At 43.9% G+C, this 22736-nt stretch overlaps 1 protein-coding gene across 1 annotated transcript; it reads right to left on the bottom strand.

The window, feature by feature from the left end:
* Positions 1–498: 498 nt before the first annotated feature.
* hs2st1a (heparan sulfate 2-O-sulfotransferase 1a) lies at positions 499–22547 on the bottom strand. Its single transcript, XM_035171263.1, has 8 exons — positions 22333–22547; positions 21905–22081; positions 5845–6101; positions 5617–5702; positions 5232–5370; positions 4620–4717; positions 2785–2942; positions 499–1369 (listed from the first exon to the last, which is right to left on the bottom strand). Exons 2-8 carry the CDS (start codon positions 22026–22028, stop codon positions 1146–1148), a joined length of 1086 nt encoding a protein of 361 aa, XP_035027154.1. The 5' UTR covers positions 22029–22081; positions 22333–22547; the 3' UTR covers positions 499–1145.
* Positions 22548–22736: the final 189 nt, after the last annotated feature.

Below are 22736 nucleotides of genomic sequence, written 5' to 3'. Positions count from 1 at the left end.
CAGGCCTTTAGCTCAGCTAAAGAGTTAATGCTTATAACGTTATACTCAAAAGACTAATATGAGAACTTTGCATCGCACTCTCGGCAAGAAAGTAAATAAACATATTTTCCATAATAACTAATCCTTAAAGCAGCATAGAATTATATTGGTGGACAACCATGTTTGTCTGGTTTTACAATAAAAGGAAAAAACTGAATGAAATGCAAACAAAAAGTGAAACGAAGGAGCTGAGAGATATTTACAAACTGATAATACGCCAAATGTTACCTCGAATAAGGTGTTTGAAGTAAGAAAAAAAAGGTTAAAATATAGTAGTGTGAGCAATCAACTTGGAAATTAAACTGTAGTAAATATTTACAGCAGCAGCATCTTCAACTTTGTGTTCTTACACACGTCAATAATATTAAGAGAAAAGCTTCCACGTAGCCCAGGAAAAGGCTCTGGGCAAATATTGACAACACAACAAGAGTCATCTAACAAAACACACACTTGCCTCAATGAGTAGTCCATGGTCACAGGATTTTTATTTCATAAAAACCTCAAAATGTCTCATTCAAGTCCAATAATACAGCACAGTAGTCAGTTTCTTACACTGAAAATCTCTTTAAGTTAGTAGTGGTGGTGGTGGTGAGGCATGACGATGAAGTTTCACCTTGAAAAATGTCTTTACATACAAAAGACGACCATAGTAAAGTGTTAAAATACAACTAAACACAACAGAGCCAATGAAAATGTTCGTCAGGATCAGAGTGGTGAAGCCAAACATAGTCGACATCCGATCAGCTGAGCGCGAAAACGTCCCCCATGACCACGTGCCAGCAGAGGCCCCTCTGCTTGGATGACCTTTGACATGGAAGTGAAAGGGATTGGAGGCCCGCGGGATTCTGGGAACACCACCTGCTGACGAGACGCGAGCTCTTCATCCAGTTTGCTGGCACAGATGTGAAAAAACAGAGCTGTCCGATCGCTGCGTCACAGGCAGCCTGTTCCTGCAGCTCAGTCACACACAAACCAGCCACATTACTCATCAGTAGTCTGTTACACTCACTCTCACTTTCCTTCTTCTCTTTAGTCCCAGACTGAACATCTGAGTCTGCACAAAGAATCCGTCCTTCTCCTTAGATCCTCTGTTTGACGTATGTCTCTTAGTTTTTGGGGTAGATTTTCTCATAGAAGAAGTTTTGTGCCAGCAGGTAGAGTTCCCCGTCCTTTTCTCTGACAGCATGTGCCCGGACAAACTGGAACTGCTCCAGTGCAAACTCATAGAACTCGTTCTCCATCTTCCAGATGGCCGACTGCTGCAGCTTGGCGATGGACTCCCTCGTGGGCGCCTTCTTTTCGCTGGTCTTCCTCAGGTGGGATTTCTTTCCTGTGATGTGGAGAGAGGGAGATTAAAGGTTTCCGGTAACATGTATAAGCACATATGATCAAAAAGGTTTAAAATTACTGAGGATATTATAATTGCATTGCAATATTATATATTGTTAAAAATGCCATTGACACTTTTCACAGCATACCTTGAAATTGATTGATTCTTTACAGACCTGATCAATAAATTATTGAAGTTATTAGGTTAACCTGATATAAATCAACAACAAGGACCTGTCATTGTAGCATCATAAAAAAAACTAACCACATGTTAATAAGTAAAAGTACGAATACCACAATAACTTACCTACTTGAGTTACAGTAAGTAAGTACTTGCTTTTAAATATACTGAAAGTAAAGAACTTGCTGAGAGCAGCTTATTTCCTAATGCAACAGACGACTATACCATTCACTGTGCCTACTGTATACTCGGTTTAATAGAATAATACAGACTGTCACATTAATAAAAAAAATGCTGCAGGGGATGTTACTGAAAACACTTGTATTGTAATTTTATTTAATAATTGAGTCTCCATTTTATGTCTTTTTTCACCAGTGATGCTGCTGGTGCTGCAGGAGGCGGGGTCTAATGTTACCTGCCCTCTCTGATTGGATCATAAATTCCCCCGTCGTTAGTTTACTTTTAAGAATATGAAAGTAATCAATGTGAACATGTCATACAGTGCAATGTAAAAACATAGAATTATATATAGAAGAGTAGAAATTACAGATATCCACTCATGTATGTAGTGGAATAAAATCCACTACATAAATCCTGTCTGATGGGGTCCACAGTGTATTTATGTCTCTTCCGATTTATCTTCAAATTAAAAGGCAAGAGCATCTCTTAAAACTTGCAGTGAGAGAACACTCAGCAACCTGACTTCCCTGCTAATAAATAAGTAATCGTAAACATCAACTATGCCCCTGCAAAGGTACAAGTCCGACTACGAAGATTAGAGTTCTAATTTCTTTTTCCTCTTGTTTTTTGGAGGGGTTAAGAAAGAGCAGACTTGACTTCTGAAATTCAGTTATCAAATTCATTAAAAAAACACCAGATTAATTTCAGTCTTTGAGCTCATCTGCTGCTAAAGATTACGAATCTTGTAGTTGAGTCATAGTACATCTGCGTATATTACAGTCAGGATTTAATTCTTCTTTTCCATCCATTATTCATCCCGGCTGCACTCGCTGTGACTAATCTGTATCCTAATCAGACAGAGGGATGACTGTGTATTGATCACAATTCAATCCTCAGTGGAGCAATTAACACACACACGCACGCACGCACGCACGCACGCTTTCCAAGTGAGTGAGTCATTATGTTGCCTTGCAGCGTATACAATATTGCTGAGGGGAAGCAGAATAAACAGGGCAACAACAAACTAGTTTATATCCATTTAGCGGACATGGCACCTGTTTTGTACAGGTCAGTGGCTCCTCTGAAGAAGCGTGGCAGCGCAGCCTCCAGCATCATGACAAAGTCCTCCAGCTCCTCCGTCACGCCGACCAGCATGTACTCGTTCACCAGGTTGTATTTCGCCTGCTCCAGAGCCCACTGGCTGCCCACGTTCCTGCAAAGAGACAATGGACGTTGTAAGCCGTTATCTTTCTTGGTATTCTGCTTACAGCACTTTGAAAGAGCAGAAATGGAGGGAAGGAATGGCTCTAGAGAGGAGCAGAGGAGTAGCAAAGGAGCTGAAAGGAACAAAAACAGAAAGGTTGAGTTAGATGTGCGTTGTGAACTGTGTCCAGGAGAAACAGAGCAGAGCAGAGGACCGAGCAGAACGGCAGGGTGATATGGGAAAGAAAACAATGGAAAGGAGGTGGCAGGTGTTGTCATGATCAGAAAATAAGGGAGGAAGGGGATTATGTAAACCTATAAAGTAAAGTTTTTGGCAAAGCATTAGGAGACTGGCAGCACCTTCATCCAGTGTCTTCAGTATTTATTTAATGTTTTCAAGGTACGTCCGCTGCTGCTTTACACTCAGTACTATCTGTCAGTCCCCTGCTTCAAAAGGGCGGCTGGTTAAAAGACGGAGGGCAGAGTCGAGGAGACGTGAAGGAGGGTGAGAGGGATGAGTAAAGGCAGAGAGTGAGAGATTGATACAGATCATCATGTAGAGAGAACAGATCATGGCCAAGAGATATCAGAGACCTTGAGAGGATGTGAAGCAGAAGGGATAGAAGAGGAGTACGAGATTTAACGTGGCACACTGTGAAACTAAACTAATACAGAATTCCTCCTGTTTTAACTGCCTGAAGGCAGGAAATGATGATACTATATATGATAATACTATTTGTGATAATATATATATTTTATCTATAGGTTATTGTCAACAATCCCATTGAAAGACCAAAACCAATGTGTTATTCCAATGCAACCAACTTGTGGTACTAAACCCATTGCTCACTATTAATTTAGACTTAAAATGTAAACTTTAAAATGTCATGGAAATATAAATTCAAGTTCCATTATAACTTTTATTCTGCTTCCATTGTTAAGTTTGAAAATATAGAACAACTTTTATTCTACACATGTCACAAGTAGGGCTGGGCAATGTGGTCAAACTAAAAAGATACAAAAATTCTTATCAGTCAATATTGATAATTGTCAAATAAAATATAATAACAAATATATGGCGATAATTATTATTGTTGTATTGCTCAGTCCAAGTCACAAGCAGGACAAATCCATTGACACTTCTACGATATGTAACTAAACATGAGATTCCTGTTTTACAGCTCAACTGAGTAAATGAGCCTGTTTACTGACCAGAAAAAGGGCTGAAATAACCTAGTCAATAAAGACATATTCATCCATGTATGATTACTTTACTTTTATTATTATAAAATCTAAAAAGGTACAACTCAAAATGGAAATATTACAAGAAAACTATGTGAAAATTAACAAGTGAATCCTTGACTCATGCACTAAGTCAGCCAGCGCAACAATGTGGTTCATAGTGTACATTTCTTTTTAGTTTAGTGAGCTGTTGGCACGGAGATATAAGTTACTGGACATCAGGCCTTGGTTACATAGAAATTACTAGGATCTATTCATTGTTGGTTTTGGTTGAAATATCACAAGACTAATCCTTTAAACATAGGAGGAAACCTGAGTGAAGATGGATCAAGGTTTCCTTCTTTTATTCAAATTTCAATAAAAGAAATGTGATGTGCCTGGTTGTAATGTGCCTGTTCAACACGCTGTGTGAATGTGAATGAGTGTGAGGTGTTTCAGTACGCACCAGCATTCAGAGTAGTGACCGCAGAAAAAAGGAATCTGGAGCCAGAGCTTCTCGGGGGCACAGTCTGAGCCGCCGGCCGATACACATTCATCAAATGTCTGAAAGGAAAAGGCAGTGCATGAGCATTTGAAGAAAACATTAAATTGCAGAATGAATTAAAGGTTCAAAGATTCAAGGCTGCCTGAATAAAATAGTCGGGGCTTCCTTTGTGAACACTGATAAGGGTTTTGCTTGCTGGGATAATGTTCATATTAAGAGACTCTCTTTCTGGACTCTTCTATCTATCTTTGATGAGATGGTGAACAAGATCTACAGTCCTTGTTTTGTAGAAACTAAGTATTCCAAAGTTTACTTGGAGCCAAGATGAGCCTCCAGTATTCTGTGTTATTCAAATCAAGGGAGCCTCTTCTTCAGTTTCAGTGCTTGAGTGAGAAATTCCATCTTTGTGTCAATATTTGAAGACATAAAACAGACAGTAGATTTTGTCCCGCATCAGTTACATTGACAGCTTTTTAAGAAGGGATCTTATAATGTCAAGTATCACTGCTCACATGGGCACAGACTATTGTTTAAAGACACAATCAAAGAAAATGATTATTTATGGGTTTTAACCTTCTTGTCTCCTTGTTTCCTGCGTCTCAGGCCGGGGCGGTAGTCGTCCCCGAAACGTAAGAAGTAATAATAGGACACCAGCCTTTCAATGGGGTCCCGGATCACGTTTATATAGATCGGCTTCCTCTTCACCCCAAACCTGAAATCAACGGGATTGGGTGAGAAAAAACAATCAACACACAGATAACAGGTTTAATAATAATTCTAATAAATGGCTGTAAATATTGAAACATTCTGACTTTCAGTGACAGCAATGTTAAACATAATCCTGCACTCTGATCCTAACATTACACCGTGTAAGTGAAGAGCATTAAATGACCACAAGATGGAGTCAACTGCACAAAGCCATTTAAAGTATAAACATGTTTAATAAATATGTCTTTACTTGGTGAAGTCCAGGAAGGAGACATGTCCGTGGTAGAAGGCCGGTTTCATTTCCCTCCATTCAGTCACATTCTTTACAAACCGTACCTGAACAAATGAAAATAATCATAACTCAATACACACAGTTTATCAAAGAGTGAAAATAATTGAGAATTATATATTATAATGGAGGGGGAATTCATTTTTATCTTGTAAAAAGAAGTGTGTAAGAGCCAGAAATTGCTCTGACCTGGTCCTGTATGGACATGACCGGGTTGTTCTTGGTCGTGTTGATGTGCAGCACGTGGTAGTGGTTCTTCCCGCACAGGTCGTAGGCGATGTTGGTGAAGGAGGTGCTGGCCGTCTTGGGCACGCGGTTGTAGATGATGACCAAATCGTCTTCATTGACGGCTGATTGCGACGAGGCCGACGAGTCCCGTTCCCGCAGGTTGTCCTGCGTGTGCCGCTGCTCGATCTCTCGTACCTCGTGTCTTGCGATGGCTCGTTCTGGAAGGGGACAACAGGAAATCGGATACGGGTGAGTTCAGGACACACGGCAAAAGGTTTTTAAGAGAGTTGGCTGCGATAAAGAAGAGGAAGCTGAAACGTCCTTCAGGGAGTTGGGTGCCAACCAGCTCCAGGAGTGCTGAATATGACCTCCGACCTCCCTGGAGAATAAGGGAATAAAAAAACTGCTGTAAAATATTCCATACTAATATTAAACTGAAGAAGGATGGCAAGAAAGTTAAATTCTTAGGTGTCGCAGGGGTTTTCAAAGCTAGAGCACGACCATCTCCACCTTTAACATGTCTCATAACTATGTTCCAGTACCACTCAGCTGCATATTTGAAACCTGCTACGAAGACTCTTAGACTTAAACCTTCATCCACTTAGACCTTGAATCTTATCATTTCGTCCTTGTCAGAGGAAACGCCGCCATGAGAGACTCGACTGTAACTTCATTATAAATCGATGTACATTTCATCTCTTTTTTGAAGAGCGGAAAGCTAAAACTCTTTTCCCGCTTCACATCCAAGATAAAGAATAATGTCAAACAGGAATATTAGTTAATCATCTCGCGAGCAGCCTATTTCACGCTGCGGTACCACATCTCTTGTTCGCTAATCAGATTCAGCTTTAATATCAGCCCCCAAACTTTACTTTGCCTCTCCTTATTCTGACTACAGAGTGTCTTGAATCAAATGTACCATCAAGTGGGCGAGTTCACGTCCTCTGTGCCCCCAGATATTATGTGGGATGATTTATAATCTAACCTGGTTTTCTGCTCCTCTGGGGGAAAAGAATCATGTGTCAAAGGGGGCGAGAAGGTGAAGAGTGAGAGGTGACAGGCTTGGGGGGGTTAGAGGTCGGTAGTTAGAAGGCAACAGTTATTTGATAGCTCAGAGGGGCATTTACTTCAATACGCTATAAATGAGGAGGGCGGAGGGCTGTGTTAGTGGTTGGGGGGGGCATCTCAATCCAAACCCTGCGTGAAGCTGCAGAGAGCGCCAGACCTCAGTGTGAAGAATAGATTCAAACACAAAGACGCCCCAGCCTTTTGTCGCCCTCTGGCTTTTTCTTCGTCTGAATTTGCCTCAGATTGACAATGCCTCAGAGCGCTCCGCAGGAAGAAGGGTGTGTGTGTGTGTGTGTGTGTGTGTGTGTGTGTGTGTGTGTGTGTGTGTGTGAGAGATTGAAGACGGGAGGCAGCACAACACTAGAGCACCTAATACCCGTGGGAGCTCTCAGCGAAGCCAGCGGGCTCCTAAAACCCTGCTGAAAGCCCTGCCAGGCTACTGAGACACTGTTTCAGCCTGGCCTGGCCTAGCCTGGCCTAGCCTGGCCTGGATTTAGAGCCTGGCATCTGGCACCACAGGCCAATTAAGATGTCATCTGTGATTCTGCCGCCTTCTCTTTCATTTGTGCGAACACGGGGCATCCACACAACAACACTCTCACAGAAGTACTCTCATTGCCCCCCCCCTCTCCCCCTCCCTCTCTTACACTCTCCTGAGCAGCTGTTAATGTTCCAGTCATCAAAGCTGGATCTGGTTACGGACAGGGCCCTGCCGCTTCCCCACGCTCGCGCCTGCTGCTCCGGACTGATGGAGTGGAGACGTGCCATGTGGCTGTAATAAGCGCAGGCTGTCAGCATGCAGGACAACTGTAATGGAGACATGCCTTTGCGCGTCCATCCGAAGCATGCATTAGCCAACAACAACAGCAATAACAGTTGCTATGTTGGAACTTTATCGCCTCAGCTCAAATGTCCTTTCAGGATTATTTTTATGATGGAGTACAGTGGCAGACAAGAGAAAAGAGCAGACTGCAACCCGCGACAATGCAGGCCATAAATACTGGGTGCCTTTGGTCTGGTATGTAGTGGCAGGTGTGTTGAGAACAGGCTCTTAAAGACCCTCAATCAGGTTCTTCTCACTGTGAGCGATAGGGTCTTAGAGCAACACAACATTTTCTGCCAGTTCTGGAAATGGAGAACTACCATTAAACCTCAATTAATAAGGTTCAACTTTGAGTGATTTTAATATTATATCTTATATTAAGGTATAAAAATAAAAAATACTCCTCTAGTGGTGTGTTCATTTTTGAAAACGCTGACATCTATATAGCACCAAACATCCTCATGTATTTCTTTTGTTTTACTGTGGCATAAACACAATAAGTAATCTTTAGTGCGGAGCAGCTTTCAAAGAAGACTGCCAGTCTTTCAATTTCTTTTCAAACAGGTGGGAGGGAGTGAGAAAAGACCGGGAGCTACCGTGTCCTTAACTACAACATCCTGAACTATGCGAAGGGGCCCAGAAACCACTTGTTAAAGACATGGTGTTATGTGCCAAATTTCCAACAACCAACAAGGAGGCCGAGCGGGCACAGAGAGGGCTTCTTAGGCTTTGTAGGGGACGCCCTATTCATTGCGGCACTGAACACTCTTGGCACAAACCTCCATATCAGAGGGCGCCACACATACAAACTTAAGCTAGCGCTCCCTTATGAGGTCATTTAATTAGAGAACAAAAGCCTGAATTACTATGGCCACACAACAAGCCTCTTTTCATTCCTCATTTCCGTCGGTTTTCTCCCCTCTAGCTGTCTCTGTGCATTAAAAGCTAATTATGAACCGTGAAGCCAACACGGGTCTTAAACATTGTGACAACTACAAGCCTATTACTCCGAGTTCCATTCAGAGTGAGAGACAGCAGGAAGACAGAGCACTGGTAGTTCAACATATTTACTGAAGCAATTTCGCGGCTGATTAGACGCAAGCATTCGAAATCATCATTCATATTCACTGCCAGATCTGCAAAATGTGACAGGCCGTCGTGTATTATTGCCATCACGTCAGATCTGATGGGATAATAAAAGCGAGGGGGGGGGGGATGATCCGTTCTCCAAGCAGCTCATAAATCCATCATTGCTCCGATCCGCCAGTAGGAGCTCTCGCCTTTCTCTCGGCTTCCCCTGAGAGGGCTAGCCCCTCGAACCAAAGCCTTGGCCTAGGTGGGTGATAGAGATTGGCTATCAGTGGCAGACTGAGGTGTACGGCTTGTATGGTTCTGCTTGGATGCCACTGGATTGCAAAATCAATGAAGGATGACAGGGAGGAGATCTAGGTTGTTGCTGTATGAAAATCGAGTTTGTCTGCTGCTTCTGCCTCTTCTCTCTATATAGTCTTGGACGCTCGCTGTTTTGCTGTGCCAAGTTTCCGAGGGGGACAGTTATGTGACCACTGCAGCACTAACCGAACATTTGTACGGACTGTACACCATCATATTTCTAATTATTGTAATTCAGTCTTTGGATTCGTTTATCTGAGAGTGGATCATCGGAGGAAACGGATGAAAGTCAGGCTGACGGGAAGTTTTGGGCCAGACTTCACAGAGCAGAACTTGCATTAACATTGTCATTTAGGCGATGACAAGGAATAGGAAACATCCTGTGCGAGGAATCTTTTAAGCGCTGCTGGCAGCTGCAGAGAACTGAGGAAGGAGACAGATAAACGAGAGCGCTTTCATGATGTGATTCTGAAGGTGTCTGGTACATTTAAAAACCTTCTCGGAGCTTTCAAACAAGCTCAGTGTAAAAGAACAGACATACACCTCCAGATACAAGGCAACTCTCCTTAAACCTTTCACTAGACATTCATGCACTTCCCAGCTGCATGCAGTATTTCCCATTCACACTTGTTCAAGAGGAAGATGGAAACACATTTGATTTGATCCAAAGTGCAATTGTTGAGGTGAGTCATTTTTGGAAAGGAGGAGTCATGGCTAAAGCTGAGGCATTTTTTCCCCACTGGCTTTGACACACAAGTGTGACATTGACGCTCAATGAAAGGTCTCATTCAATCACCAGTACAGCTGGGAGAGAGAGGGGAGAGGGTGGGGGAGTGGAGGGAGAGGAAGAAGAAGAAGAAGAGGGGGACGAGGACCAGACAGGTCTGAGTTCAGATGGGAAGTGATGAGGACTGTTTAGAAGAGCTGGAGCAAGGCAGTGTTAACCTGGGGTCTGGGGTAAAAGTTTTAAACTAAATATTTAACTTTGACTCTGACACATCTGGCAATACACAGCAGCTTCATTATTATCATTAATCATTATTAACATGTATCCTAAATGCCAGAATAACACCACCTAGCCTCTTTAACACTTTTTAATATTTATAGCTAAGCACCAATCCAACTTTTTCTCTCCTGATGCTTATTTCCATACCTCCATTCAAGATGTCTGCCAACACAGAGTACACATTTGATACCACTACCAGTGCACATTTAATGTTGTTACATCATTCTGTCTGGAGCTCACTTGGATCATTTCTATGTGAGTCATAAGAGAGGCCTGGGAATGTTGTGGGAAAAATACTAATGCAACTAGTGGAAAGACTGAATTTCATAAAGACATTGTCGAGGAAACTGTGTCAGGGAATAAGCAGCTAATACATATTTTAATACCTTTAATACTGTGTTTGAGAAACATTAATAAGTGAAAAGGATTAGATTAGATGTTTTACGATTTGTGCAAGGAGTCACCATCCTGTCTGGCTTTGGGATAAGATGAACCCTGAGACACTCTCCATTCTGAAGGAAATAATAGTGGTCTTGTTACGACCCAGACTAGTTATCTGCTTCCTCCCTTATGGTAGAATACTGAGATGTTTCCATTGTGCTTCTCTGTCTACAGATCTGTGTTGTGGTCAAATCATATGTTCAAGTGTTGACAACTGAGGCTCATCAAGTGAATCATTTACTTCATCACTGCAAACACAGACTACAGAATCATCTCTCGTCAGACATCTGTGCAGAAGATTATTCTTCATCAAACTGTATTTAAAGTTGATTTATCACATTGTGGCAGAACACCAGATCCGCTCACTAAGATCAGCACCGGTGCCAATACTTTCCCCAATAGACTCCAATATACTACAGCTCTTAAAACTAGGTTTTGACACCGGGTCCAAACACACATTTCCAGCTTCTTACGTCTGAGAACATTTCTCTTTCCTCTGTTTAATAATATTTTAAACTGGGAAATTAGAGATGTTTAAATGGAAACCAATATTCTGATATTAACTATATTAAGAGAATATACTGAATTAGACACTGCCATTTAAAACAACATTTTCTGATTACCTTTAACCAGAGTAAGGTCATAAAATTAAGACATGTGGAGTAGTTGGATTATGAAGACATCACATTACGACATCCTATCATAGTGTTTTCACAGCATTTTGAGACACTAACATACATCAAGGAAAATGGATTAAACAATAATTAAAATAATTGTTTCTTAGACCTTTTAAGAGACCAATTAATTAAATTTTCTATTCAGGTCAACTGGACCTTTTGGGCTCCTAGTGTTAATCCACCTGAATAAAGTGACTAACAACAAACAGCACAGAACAGGAGCATTAAAAAATGTCTGCAGTAATATGTAAATAGCTTCTATTTTGTTTTCTCCTTTAAATTTATCATAAAAGGACGACAAGCTCATGGGGAACGGTGCTGTATCAAAGTCAGACACGAGCAACAAAAGGCTCCACCGTTAAAATTCAAATCAACAGATGCACCCGGTGAGGTGAATTAGAGAAAATAAAATGTCGGGCTGCGCTGCAGATCCTAATAAATAAAACGTTTGCACAGCGATGTGATATTTCCTGCTCTGAACTTGGCAGCGCTGCTTTGCTAGGCTCCATAAATCATAAAGAGTTTTTCATTGGAGGTGTGTTTTTTACAATAAGGTGCGGAGAGGAGGTAGGAAGGTGAGGAAAGTACTGAGGGGGGGGAAGGCATGTTGCTAAGGTCATGAGCTGGATTTCCACGCAACGCGAATGACATCCTCAAGCCTGGAAATCATTTCTTTCCTCCGTGACAGAGAAACAAGTTGAAAACAAGTGTGTTTTTGTCCGAGAATGCCGACAAAGCATTCCTCAGTTATAAGGAGAAGACAAAACTTGTCTGTCAGTGCTTACCAGGGCAACACAGAGCAGAGACAGTTTAAAGTGGTTAAGTGGTTGGGGGTACGGGTCTTGAGACCAGAATTACTCCATTGAGCGTCATATAGAGAAGCAAGATGTTAACACAAGATCTTTTTTTTGGAGGAGAGACACAGAAAGTGTGTCAGCCACAGCTGAGGCTGGTGCAGCTTTTTGCTTTCAGGAGTTCATGAACTATAGATAAAACACAAGCTGTTAGAGTACAGTATAAGATCCAGCCACACGCAGCCCATTTATAATTCCCCATCTAAATCTAAATGCAAGCCATGTCTCTGTGCTAATGATAACAATCAGGGGTAGATGGAGGTGATAATCATCATGGTTCAAGCTGCCACTTTCTCCCCTAATATGTCTTTTGTGCGATCGAAAGCGGAGTGCCGTCTGACAGGTGAGCAATAATGTCTGGAAGAAACACAGAGAGAGTAAAAAAAAAAGGGGGCTACGTACGGTCTGCTTCATCAAAAACAGCCAGTCAGACGAGATTATGGCACAATTTACACAGATGGCAGATCCCATCATTCCCCTGCCTTGTTAAGTAAAGGCGTGTCTGGCAGGTTGCGGAGGGGAGGGGAGGGGAGGGGAGGCGTTTGATTGGAACAGATCTCATCTTGGCACAGATTGTCAATGACTAAGCAGTGGGAATTAGCTTTTCAGAGGCATTTTGCACTTCAAACGAAGGGGGAAATATCTGCACAAGTCTGGTCGTGCAGAAGAAGAAGGAGGAAGAGAAACCAGAGCAGGAAAAGTGTCCGTCGCTGTCACAGCCTGGAAAACGCTGCAATCAAATCTGTGAGAGGGAAGTGAAACTGTAGCTGAATGCATATGGATCCACCAGGAAATATGACTCACTTCTGCTCATCGCATCCCCACAACAATGTTTGTGTAATAGTGCAGATCTGGTTGCAAGTTACAACCCAGATATCTGATGTAGGCTCTCCCTCTGTGTCTCTGGGCCCTGTAACAGATAATTAATAATGCATGTATGGGAGTCCGGGGAAAACTCCACACTCTATTAGACAGAGCAGACGACAGCTATTCATATGTTTAATGATAAGTGGGGGGGGGGCATCTCCACTCCGCTCAACTTATCACTTCTCCTCATCTCTGCAGGATTATCAGCCTCCTTCATCTCCTTGTTCTCCTCTTTCATCTGAATTATATTTGTCATCTGCAGGCTCTCTATCCGGCGAGGACGTTGTACTATGTAGGATGAACAGGCCCCACTTTTACTCCCCAGATACCAAAATTTCAATACAGAATCGTCTTAGTCGATACCGAGTTTTCCAGTTTAAAATCTGTAAGTGCTAAAATGGCGTGGCATGGTGGTACAGTGGTTTGTACTTTTACAGCAAGAAGGTTCTGGGTTTGAACCACAGACTATAAATAAAGATGGTCGACACGTCTCCCCTTCCCTCCCTGAAATGAAATCAAAATATCCTGAATACGAACGATTTGAGCCTGGATGTTTTGTCAGGCAGGACAAACATATTGAAATGAAATTTGGGCTTGGGTCAGGTTCGATCACATGGGCTGGACTATCTACTTTCTTTTTTTTTTTTACACGTGCCTGTAATCTGTGACAACGTCGGGCTGGGGTCGGGTTCGGACAAAAACCCCCCATAATGTCCAGTCCAGGGTGTATGCTGCCTCTCACCCAATGTCAGCTGGGATTAGCTCCTGCCCCCCAGCAAACCTCAAAGGATAAGCAGTACAATGGATGTATGGATGAAGTTTTACTACGTGATATTGGATTTGGATGATTCCTCTGTGTGTAAGGTCACGTGAGGCTGTCAGAACGAACCAGTTTCAAATTGATTTACTCGTAAAAATGTGACTCTTATTCTCTTGCCACAAATAATCCAGAGGAGAGAGACTCTGTGGTGATAAAGATATGTTTGATACGCTGCATCTACATCACAGCCACAGCAATATTAAAGGATATTTCATCTGTTTTCCCATTGAAGTCTTTTAACAGGTTTTGGGGATGACTACTGCATAAACAGTATGTGAGTAACAGTTGTATAAAACCTTGTGTGTCTCCGGAGGGAGAACGGTGGGAAACCTGATAAATACTGACAGAGCAGAGGTCGATAGAAAGCGTTTGAGGAAACAAACATGAACGCCACAGAAAGAGATGCAGATTTACTGATCCACACTCAGCAGGAGACGGTCTGAGCGTGGGAGCTGAATATTCAGCAACCCAGATACCTCTTTAATGAAGTGCATGCACGCACGCACACACACACACAGGTGTTTGCAATGAACCTATTTGTATTCTGTCTAATTAACTACAGGCTGAATTTCAGGCGATCTGGCAAGGCTGCTCACACTATTCATTGCACCGAGGAAAGAGAGGGAGAAACCAAAGAATAGAAAGAAATAAAGAGAGAGAAGCACAGACATGGATAGAAGAGATGTAGAGGCCTGACTGATAACAGTGTAGGATTCCCATGTGAAGAGTTCATCCCTGAGGGCACGGGCTGCTCACCATGTTACAGGTCTAGGCAGTTTTAAGCCAACTCTACGATGAACAGGAGCCAAAGTTGAACCAGGGGCTGAGGAAGAAGGCCAGCGCTCTTCCTCCTTTCTTTATCCCTCTGTGCACTGATGAAATTGGTTGTAAAATTGCTGCAGGCGTGCTCTCCTCATTCCCGTTTTTTCCCTCCTGTATAAGAGCAGATGATTTTAACCAGCCGGGGCTTTAAATATTTCTGTGTCGCAAGGAAAATTAAATCATCTCTTTCATTTCTTTACTTCTCCACTAACACCCCCCTCCTCCCCCCACGTTTCCTCCTCCTTTCGTTAGCCCCTTATTTCCGAAAAGCCAGCGGCGGATATTCTCCTTTCAGGCGCTCATCCAATGGGGTTAGTGAGAACACAAGAAGGATTTGGATATCACAAAGGAGACTGTGCACACAAATAAAGAAGCTGTTTACAACAATTGATCCGGAAGGAGCTGGATGAGGGTACTGTCATTTTAACTGATTATCACGACAGAGGTTTATCAGCCGCTGTCAGAGGGAGGAGATGGGTAATTCTGCAGAGCAGAGGTAGCACTATGGGAAGACACCTGCTGTCGCGTATTTAAAACCACACACTGCACTATACGTGTCAAAAACCCACAGCCTTTAAGCAGGAATGGCGACGTGTGAGCCCCAGAGAGTCTAAATTTGAGCGTGTTGCTTGTGTGATCATTAAAATGGAGCACGGAGAATGAAAGACTATTTATCTCTTTCTTAAAGTGCAGGTATGAAAAGTCACATAGGCCCAGCACCCAGAGCGGATCTGCAGGACAGTTTGTTTACCCGCTTGTGATTTATCACTTAGCAAATATATCATGAGCTGTCCAGAGCTCCCCCACCAATTCAGTCAATATCCTCGGTTCTGCAGGAATTCGGTGCCACGTGATCGTTGCAGCCCATTTCTTTGAGTTGAGTGAGCGAACTTCTCTAACGTGGCAGGAGATGAAGATGGAGAGGAGATAGCGAGGAGGGCAAAGTGTGTCTGTGTGAAGCTAGGGTGGGAATATTGAGGAGTTGCCATCTTAGGGGCAACCTCGGAGCCCATTGGCAACCCTCTGATGATGAATTAGACTCTAAGGGCAACAGACAATATTTTAGGGCTTACGGTGTAGAGAGTGAATATCCAGGCCAAGACTATTCCAAGTCCAATGTTTAAGGCGTTTTAGGTCCAGGCGACATTTTATTAAAATCTATTAACAGCTATTTAACAGCTGCATATGAATGCAGATCAATTAAAAAGCCAATAACAGATGCATTTTGGTCAGTGTGCTTTGCCTCTTGTGTTCTCCACACAGACTGTTTAACTGTGGGCAACCAAAGTCTGCTCCAACTAGAAATGGAAACAAGAAAGCTTCCAGCCCCAAAATCTTGACCCCCGCCTACAGATTTAGCAAATGCACAGGCAGAATCTGTTTATAGAGATTAGCCGAGGGGGTTTTGGAGCCGGATGTTCTTCTAGAACATCCTCCAATTACATCCAGGGTGTGAAACCCTCCATAACACCCTGATTAGCCCGTCTGTCATCCTGCTACAGCAGCAAATGTGCATAGCTGGCTCCAGTTGCCACCTTTGCAGGAACATGTCAGACAAAGTTTGTGTCCAGGGCCATAAATCCTCAGTCCCAATCAAGAGCCTGTTTCTAACAACACACTGAAAGCCCTGTATGACCATTAGCACTCTGCCTTCCCACCTCCCACCACAAATCCCTTCACCAACACCTACGCCCATCTCCGCAGTGGGCTCCCCTTCATTAGCCACTCAAATGGCATGTTTCAGAGAGGGACTGGTCCAGGCGATAGATGCTACCGGCTGTTTACATTAGCAGATGCCAACGTGCAGAGTGAAAGCAAATGGCTCATGCATCCTTTATGTTCCTTGGGGAAGCTCAAAGAGTTCAGAGTGAATCTGAGTACGGTGTCAATAGATAGGAAAAGAGAACTACAACGAGAAGAGGAAACGCTGGCGGTTTCACACCAGGAGGTTGAGATGTGCAGTTGGAAAGAAATAGGACTCAGTTAAGTCGAGTGCTTCCAATGTGTCACCAATTACCTTGTAACGAAAGCCACCATTTGGTGCTGCAGCCGCAGTCACAGACACCAGTTGACACTCACTTGACAAATATATATGACTCAAAAAGCTGTTTTCAAATTTGACCTGCAGCTAAAATCCGGAGAATTGGGTGCGGACTCTACCCTCCAACACCGCAGGAGGTCTCCTGCACAGATGCGTCACAGCAGCATAAAATGTTATTCAGGCGAGAGGTGGAGCAGATCAAGTGATCATGTTTACAGCACCGACACCGTCGTCAGCTCTGATTACCACAAGCTCTCTTCACATCTCCGTCTGTGTCTTCTTTGTGTGTGTCACTGCCTTTTCACCGGGAGATATTTGTTTTTGAATTTTTGCATCTGTCATGTGTTAGAAGCATCATCAACCCCAAAACTCACTCACTGTGAATCCTGCGGGGGTGGGGGTGGGGGGTGGGGGTGGGGTGGGGTGGGGTGGACTTTAACACATTGAATTCTCCTGGCTTTCTAGTACGGTGCCAGGTGGAGAAAGTCCGCAGATAATCCGGAGCCTCTGACTTGGACTCTGGAGGAGGTGCGTTCACACATGCACCTCCTCCAGAGAGAATATGGAGGATCTGCATGTCTAAAAGCAGCCAAAGAGACCAGGTAGATGCTTGGATCAACGGTAAAGTAAAAATTCAAAACACAACTGCAACTCAGGCCTCATCGGCGACAGGATGAAAGATGTGCAGCGGGGGTCTGAGCAGCATCGGGGGAAGCTGCAAGGTATAAAGTGGGCAAAAGTCCACACATGGCGATGGCTGATGGATTTCCTTTCAAGAGCAAATTCCGGACCAGATCCCGAGGTCCATTGACGGCAGCGAGACTGGCAGACGAGAGGCTGCGAGTGTCTGGCATGACAATTTAAATCAAATTCAAAAAACGCAGGCCTGTGGAGAAGTAATAAATGAATCCTTGGGTCAGCTCAGCAAACACTGCAAAGCACACGCATCTCCTCCTTCTTCTGCATTCAACAGCATCTCTCCTCTTCTCTTTCAGAGCTCATCACAGGGCAGCATGTGTCTGGAACTAAATATCACCGTGCAACAGATGGAAATTGAATTCCTTTAATCAGCCTGAATAACTACCAGGAGATTAAAAGACGATGATGTTGCCGAGAGGGGGGGAAAGTCTCTGAATGCGAGTCCTGCTGGGCGACACGCAGCCCTCACATGGTCGGCGGGGGGGAAAAGGTGAAGAGGTCATTTTCTCCTGTTGCAAAGGGGCCACGAGGTGACATTTTTATAAGCAACGTGTCTATTTACACAGCTCTCTATATACCATCACTCCAAAATTCACTTTCTGAATATGGACTCTGATGATCAGCCATAATATGTTATATGTTAACCGTCCAGGGTAGACTTACCAGAAGCTACGAGAATGTGAAACAGTGTTACTGCTCCTGTGGAAGCCACAAGTCCATATGATAAACACACGTTTCATTTGCGATGTCAGGGAGAAATACTCCACTACCCACAATCCAAAAAGTCAAACAACCGAGAAGGTGAAAATCACTAGGGAGGCATTGGAAAGGGATCATTTGCAATGGTGTATGGGAAGTCGCAGTTCCTTCACTCTTAATATAATTGTCGAGTTTTTAACCTTTTTTTCCCGTTTTCCAATATTACATTTTTGTTCCGAATCAAATGTTTTATGGTCACGATTAATCTCGTCGCTGGTCGGCCTGATTCCAGGCAAAAAATATTAAGTGTTCTCTGAAAAGTAATTGGGAAATTTACTTTTACTCCATTAGTACAAGCTCTATTTCGCATTGGTTTTTAAAGCGTCAGAAAAGCTGAGACACCTCAAATGAAAGTAAGGTTTTTCCCTGAGGAAATAATTTCAGCATAGCTTGAATCTATAAAAGCAGGTAGCAAGGACAGGTGTAATACAAATAGTGAGGCACTGGGCTGTGTAATAAATGTGCTGTCAGGCAGGAAAAAAAAAACTGGAAACAAAAATCCACTAGTGTGAGAAGGTGCTGGTATCTGTTCATCTTTGTTGTTCATCTGTCTCAAGCTTTCACTTCCTTGTTTTATTGAGCTTCTTCTCGAGGGATTTATAACATTTTAACGGAATTATGTTACAAAAACTGTCATTTAAAAGGGTTATTGAGACCAGAACTGATGATTGAAAGTGAAAAATATGATTTATATGGTGCTTTATAGCAGTTTTGGAGAAGGGACATTTTTGTCTGAGTCCATAAGCTTTGTACATAAAAAAAGAATCAGTGTCAAATGAATCTGCACACAAAGAAAACACAGATATTTTACATGATGTTGATCTTTTTTGTACAAATTGAAAGAGACAGGCTTTTACTTTGATATGATCGCTGTTTTCAACTGTCCAGTCCTGTTTTAACATCTGTGGTGACTTCACATTTAACCAACAGATCAGATTTTCTCGACTGGTTAAGAAGATCTAATTGCTGCTGCTGCTCTAATACAGGCGATTGTCTCATGTTCGATGTCAGTGAAGCAATATGCTGGAATGTCAATTCTCTGACTTTATTATAAAGTAGCATGAGATTCTTCAAGGTGAGGGTCTGAAATTATCAGAACTGAGCAAGAGGGAGAGTTAATGGCAGCTCTGACAGGAAAAGTGGCCTTGAATCCCCCGTTCCTGGCTCTTTATTAACGGAACTTCATTTCCATCCATCTATCCATCCTCCCGTCCCTCCGCAGACTACATTACTGTTGACCCAGCCGGCAGCAGTGCCAGTGAGCAGCCGGAGAGAAATACTGTCAGAATAATGGATTAGGCCCCCAGTAGGACACACAGCTGCATCGCTGCATGATTGTAATGCAGGAGACTTCTCAGTGAAACCTTGGGATGACGATTAGCTTGGAAGCAAATCACAGCTTGTCTGCACTGTGGGAGGTGCCTAATGGGGGGAAATAATTCAACCTGTGTGTCGGGCAATAGAGATCCCACACTGTGAGGAGACGGTGCCGCCCTGGTCCTTTCAGCTCACATGAAGTTAATTGGGAACATGTGAAAACATGATAGAGGAAAGTGACGCATCACACTGCATCTCCTATAAGTGGTTCTCCTAATTATCACATCAGAGTTATTCTTGATATCTCGATTTGGATGGTGGACACCATCTGTGGTCGTCACGCTGATTGTTTATTGTGGCACAGATGGACCTGCAGCAGGCGTATACCTGGTAATGTGACCAGCCCTGCGGCGGTCTGTCAGCATCGTGCCCGTGAAAGCCTCAGTCACAACTATTTGGCTATGCAGCACATAATTCAGAGCTCCAGTATACAGACGTCTGCTCAGCCCGGTCATCCATCCATCACGGCGCTTTCTGCCAAGTCAACAGATTCTCGTGGTGGTGGGCAGTCGGGGGAAAGGCCTCTCAGGTTCTCTTTCTTTGTGGGTGTGGGTGGGTGTGTGTGTGTGTGTGTGTGTGTGTGTGTGTGTGTGTGTGTGTGTGCGCGCGCGCGCACAGTTTGGGTTTTCACTGAGTGTAAAGTATAGCCCTTTACAGCAGCAGTAAACCCTGTCACAGGCCAATATAGCCATCTATACAGGACTCCTGTTCCAACACATGAGAACTCAGCAGGGAAACTTTATTCAATTAAGACGACTGTTCATCATTTAATTCACAAACTGCTCTGGACACAACACAGCCTCATGTCTGAGTCATCTGACAAAGCCCGTCTATTGATCGCCTATCTACAAGCCACAGGATTGATGGTTTTAAACCAATAATTATTCAATTTGTCCACACAATGTCAAAAAAGAGTAAAAAATACAAATTTAGCAAGTAAGGCTGGCATTTAAATTCATTTTCTGGTGCAACCAACAGTCCCAGAATATGTTTTCAAATATTTACTATCATGGAAGGGGAAGATAAGAAGCAAATATATTTACAAGAACAATTACTTGATTATCAAAATAGTTCCCAAGTCATTTTCTGCACTGATGATTTCTGTGTCCCTGTAAACCATGTGAGCGGACCAGTGCACATAACAGCAGGACCCTGGGACTGCTTCACCTAAATGGAATTTACTGCAGCCATTGTTCATGTTATTAATCACCACCTGTGCTTTTCCTGTTTTACCATGTCAAACTATCGGCTGTGCACAGAGTCTATCAGCTGTCCTCTCTTTAGTGCCAGTCTCTCACTCTCATAAAATCAAACAGGGGGTGGTGTGTGAACCCCTGCGGTGCAGGGGCTGCACCCTCAGGGTGCCCGGCTTCACTTTGCTGTTCCTTAAAAAAAATCCCCACCGTGGTGGAGGCACCGGGGAGATAATCCTGCAATGTCCCAGATCTTTATTGGGACTGAGCCCCTGATGGGAGCTCAGCAACGATATTTGAACACACAGCGTCGGCCACGTTTCACCCAGAGGAAAGAGTTTGGGAAAGGGGCAGATGGGGATTTGCAGCAGCATGGTGTCCCCATCCCGCAGGATAGAGGATACCACTAAAAATGACTCTGAGCAACAACAAAAAAAGGTGCTTTCTACTGCAATGTATTCTCCACCGACAGTCCCACTCAAGAATCTCCACCCTGACCCTGCCCCACTTAATCTTATACATTTCTACATTAGCTCATTTCATTTGCAAGCTGAACCTGTTAGGTGGTTCAGTTAATGGTTCAAGACATTTAAGTAAAAATGCAAAATATTCCTCAATCTCAGCTGGAGATTTTGATTCCTAAATTTTCCTCAAGATCAAAAAAGTATCTATCCATCTATCTATGAGAAACCAAGACATCTGATGAGATCACACTGATCTTTAGAAACCGCCGGTTTACATTAACCTGTATTTCATCCAGAAAATCCTTTGTTTCTGTCTGAAAATAAATCACACACACACACACACTACAGTAACACTCCCACACAGACTGAAGGCAGCAGCACCTCCTCAATCTCACACTGCTTTGCACAGCTCAGGCTGAGAGGCAGATGCTGTCTGTAGGTATTCAATAACTGGGAACATCTCAGTCTCTCCACAGTCGTGCAAAGTTCAGAAACGCAGCTCCCACATGTCATGCCCGTGTGTGTGCCATTGTCTCTGATCAACGTGATGAGGCATGTGTGGTGGATGAGGAGCTGCTTCTCTCTGCACACCGCCGCTTACTATTGACCCAAGTGCACAACAACGGGGGTGGGGGGGGTGACCAGAGATCTGACACACTCTGCGGTGTGCTCCTGTCTGGATGCGGGGAGGCTTATAGGGGGTTCGCCACGCACTTACCGAGCTTTCCCCGGGACTCCTCCAGCTTCTGGATCTGGTTCTCCAGGAAGAACATGGCCACTGCGAACGCCAGCAGCGCCAGCAGCTGCAACTTGGGCGGCATCATGACTCTGAGCAGCCCCATCAAATCATCCGGAGAGGGATTCGGTCAGTCCATGCCCGGAGGAGGAGGAGACACTGAAAAAACACACACACACACACACACACACACACACACACACCACACACACACACACACACACACACACACACACACACACACACACACACACACACACACACACACACACACACACACACACACGTAGGGACGACGGTGATTACAAAGCGGCTGAGTGTGTGTGCATGGCCCTCTCTCTCTCTCTCTCTCTCTCTCTCTCCTGTGTGTGTGGATCTCCCAGTGTCTGGAACTCAAATCTTCTGGTTACCTCAAATGCGAAGTGTTCATACTCGGCTCGGTTATTCGATCAGGTGGATCCCCGCCGGCGGAGCGTCGTGAAGCCCTACAGATGTCTCCAGAGCGCGGGTCTGAGCCCCCGGGGTGTCGGAGCGGTGGTACCAGCCGCTGTCGCCTGCGTCCCCCATGTAGCGCTGTACTGTCCCATCCAGTGTGATCGCCGTACGGACACACGGCTACTACCGCTCCGCCCATTGGACGGGTGAGCAGTCCACCAGGAAGCCGAGCCTTCCTATTGGCTGTCTGCTCACTGCCTGTTCAACGCCGATTGGACCCGTTCAACAAACGCTCCTGAACAACGCCGGCAGGTGTCGCTGTTCTCTCTGCAGCCAGGACCGACATCAAAGGCGAGGAAGAAATCACAAGTCGACCTCT

The sequence above is a fragment of the Hippoglossus stenolepis genome, chromosome 11 (genome assembly GCF_022539355.2).
Source record: "Hippoglossus stenolepis isolate QCI-W04-F060 chromosome 11, HSTE1.2, whole genome shotgun sequence".
Lineage (NCBI taxonomy): Eukaryota > Metazoa > Chordata > Actinopteri > Pleuronectiformes > Pleuronectidae > Hippoglossus > Hippoglossus stenolepis.
The sequence above is the reverse complement of the archived record's forward strand: the minus strand, read 5'-3'. Positions and strand labels throughout refer to the sequence as shown.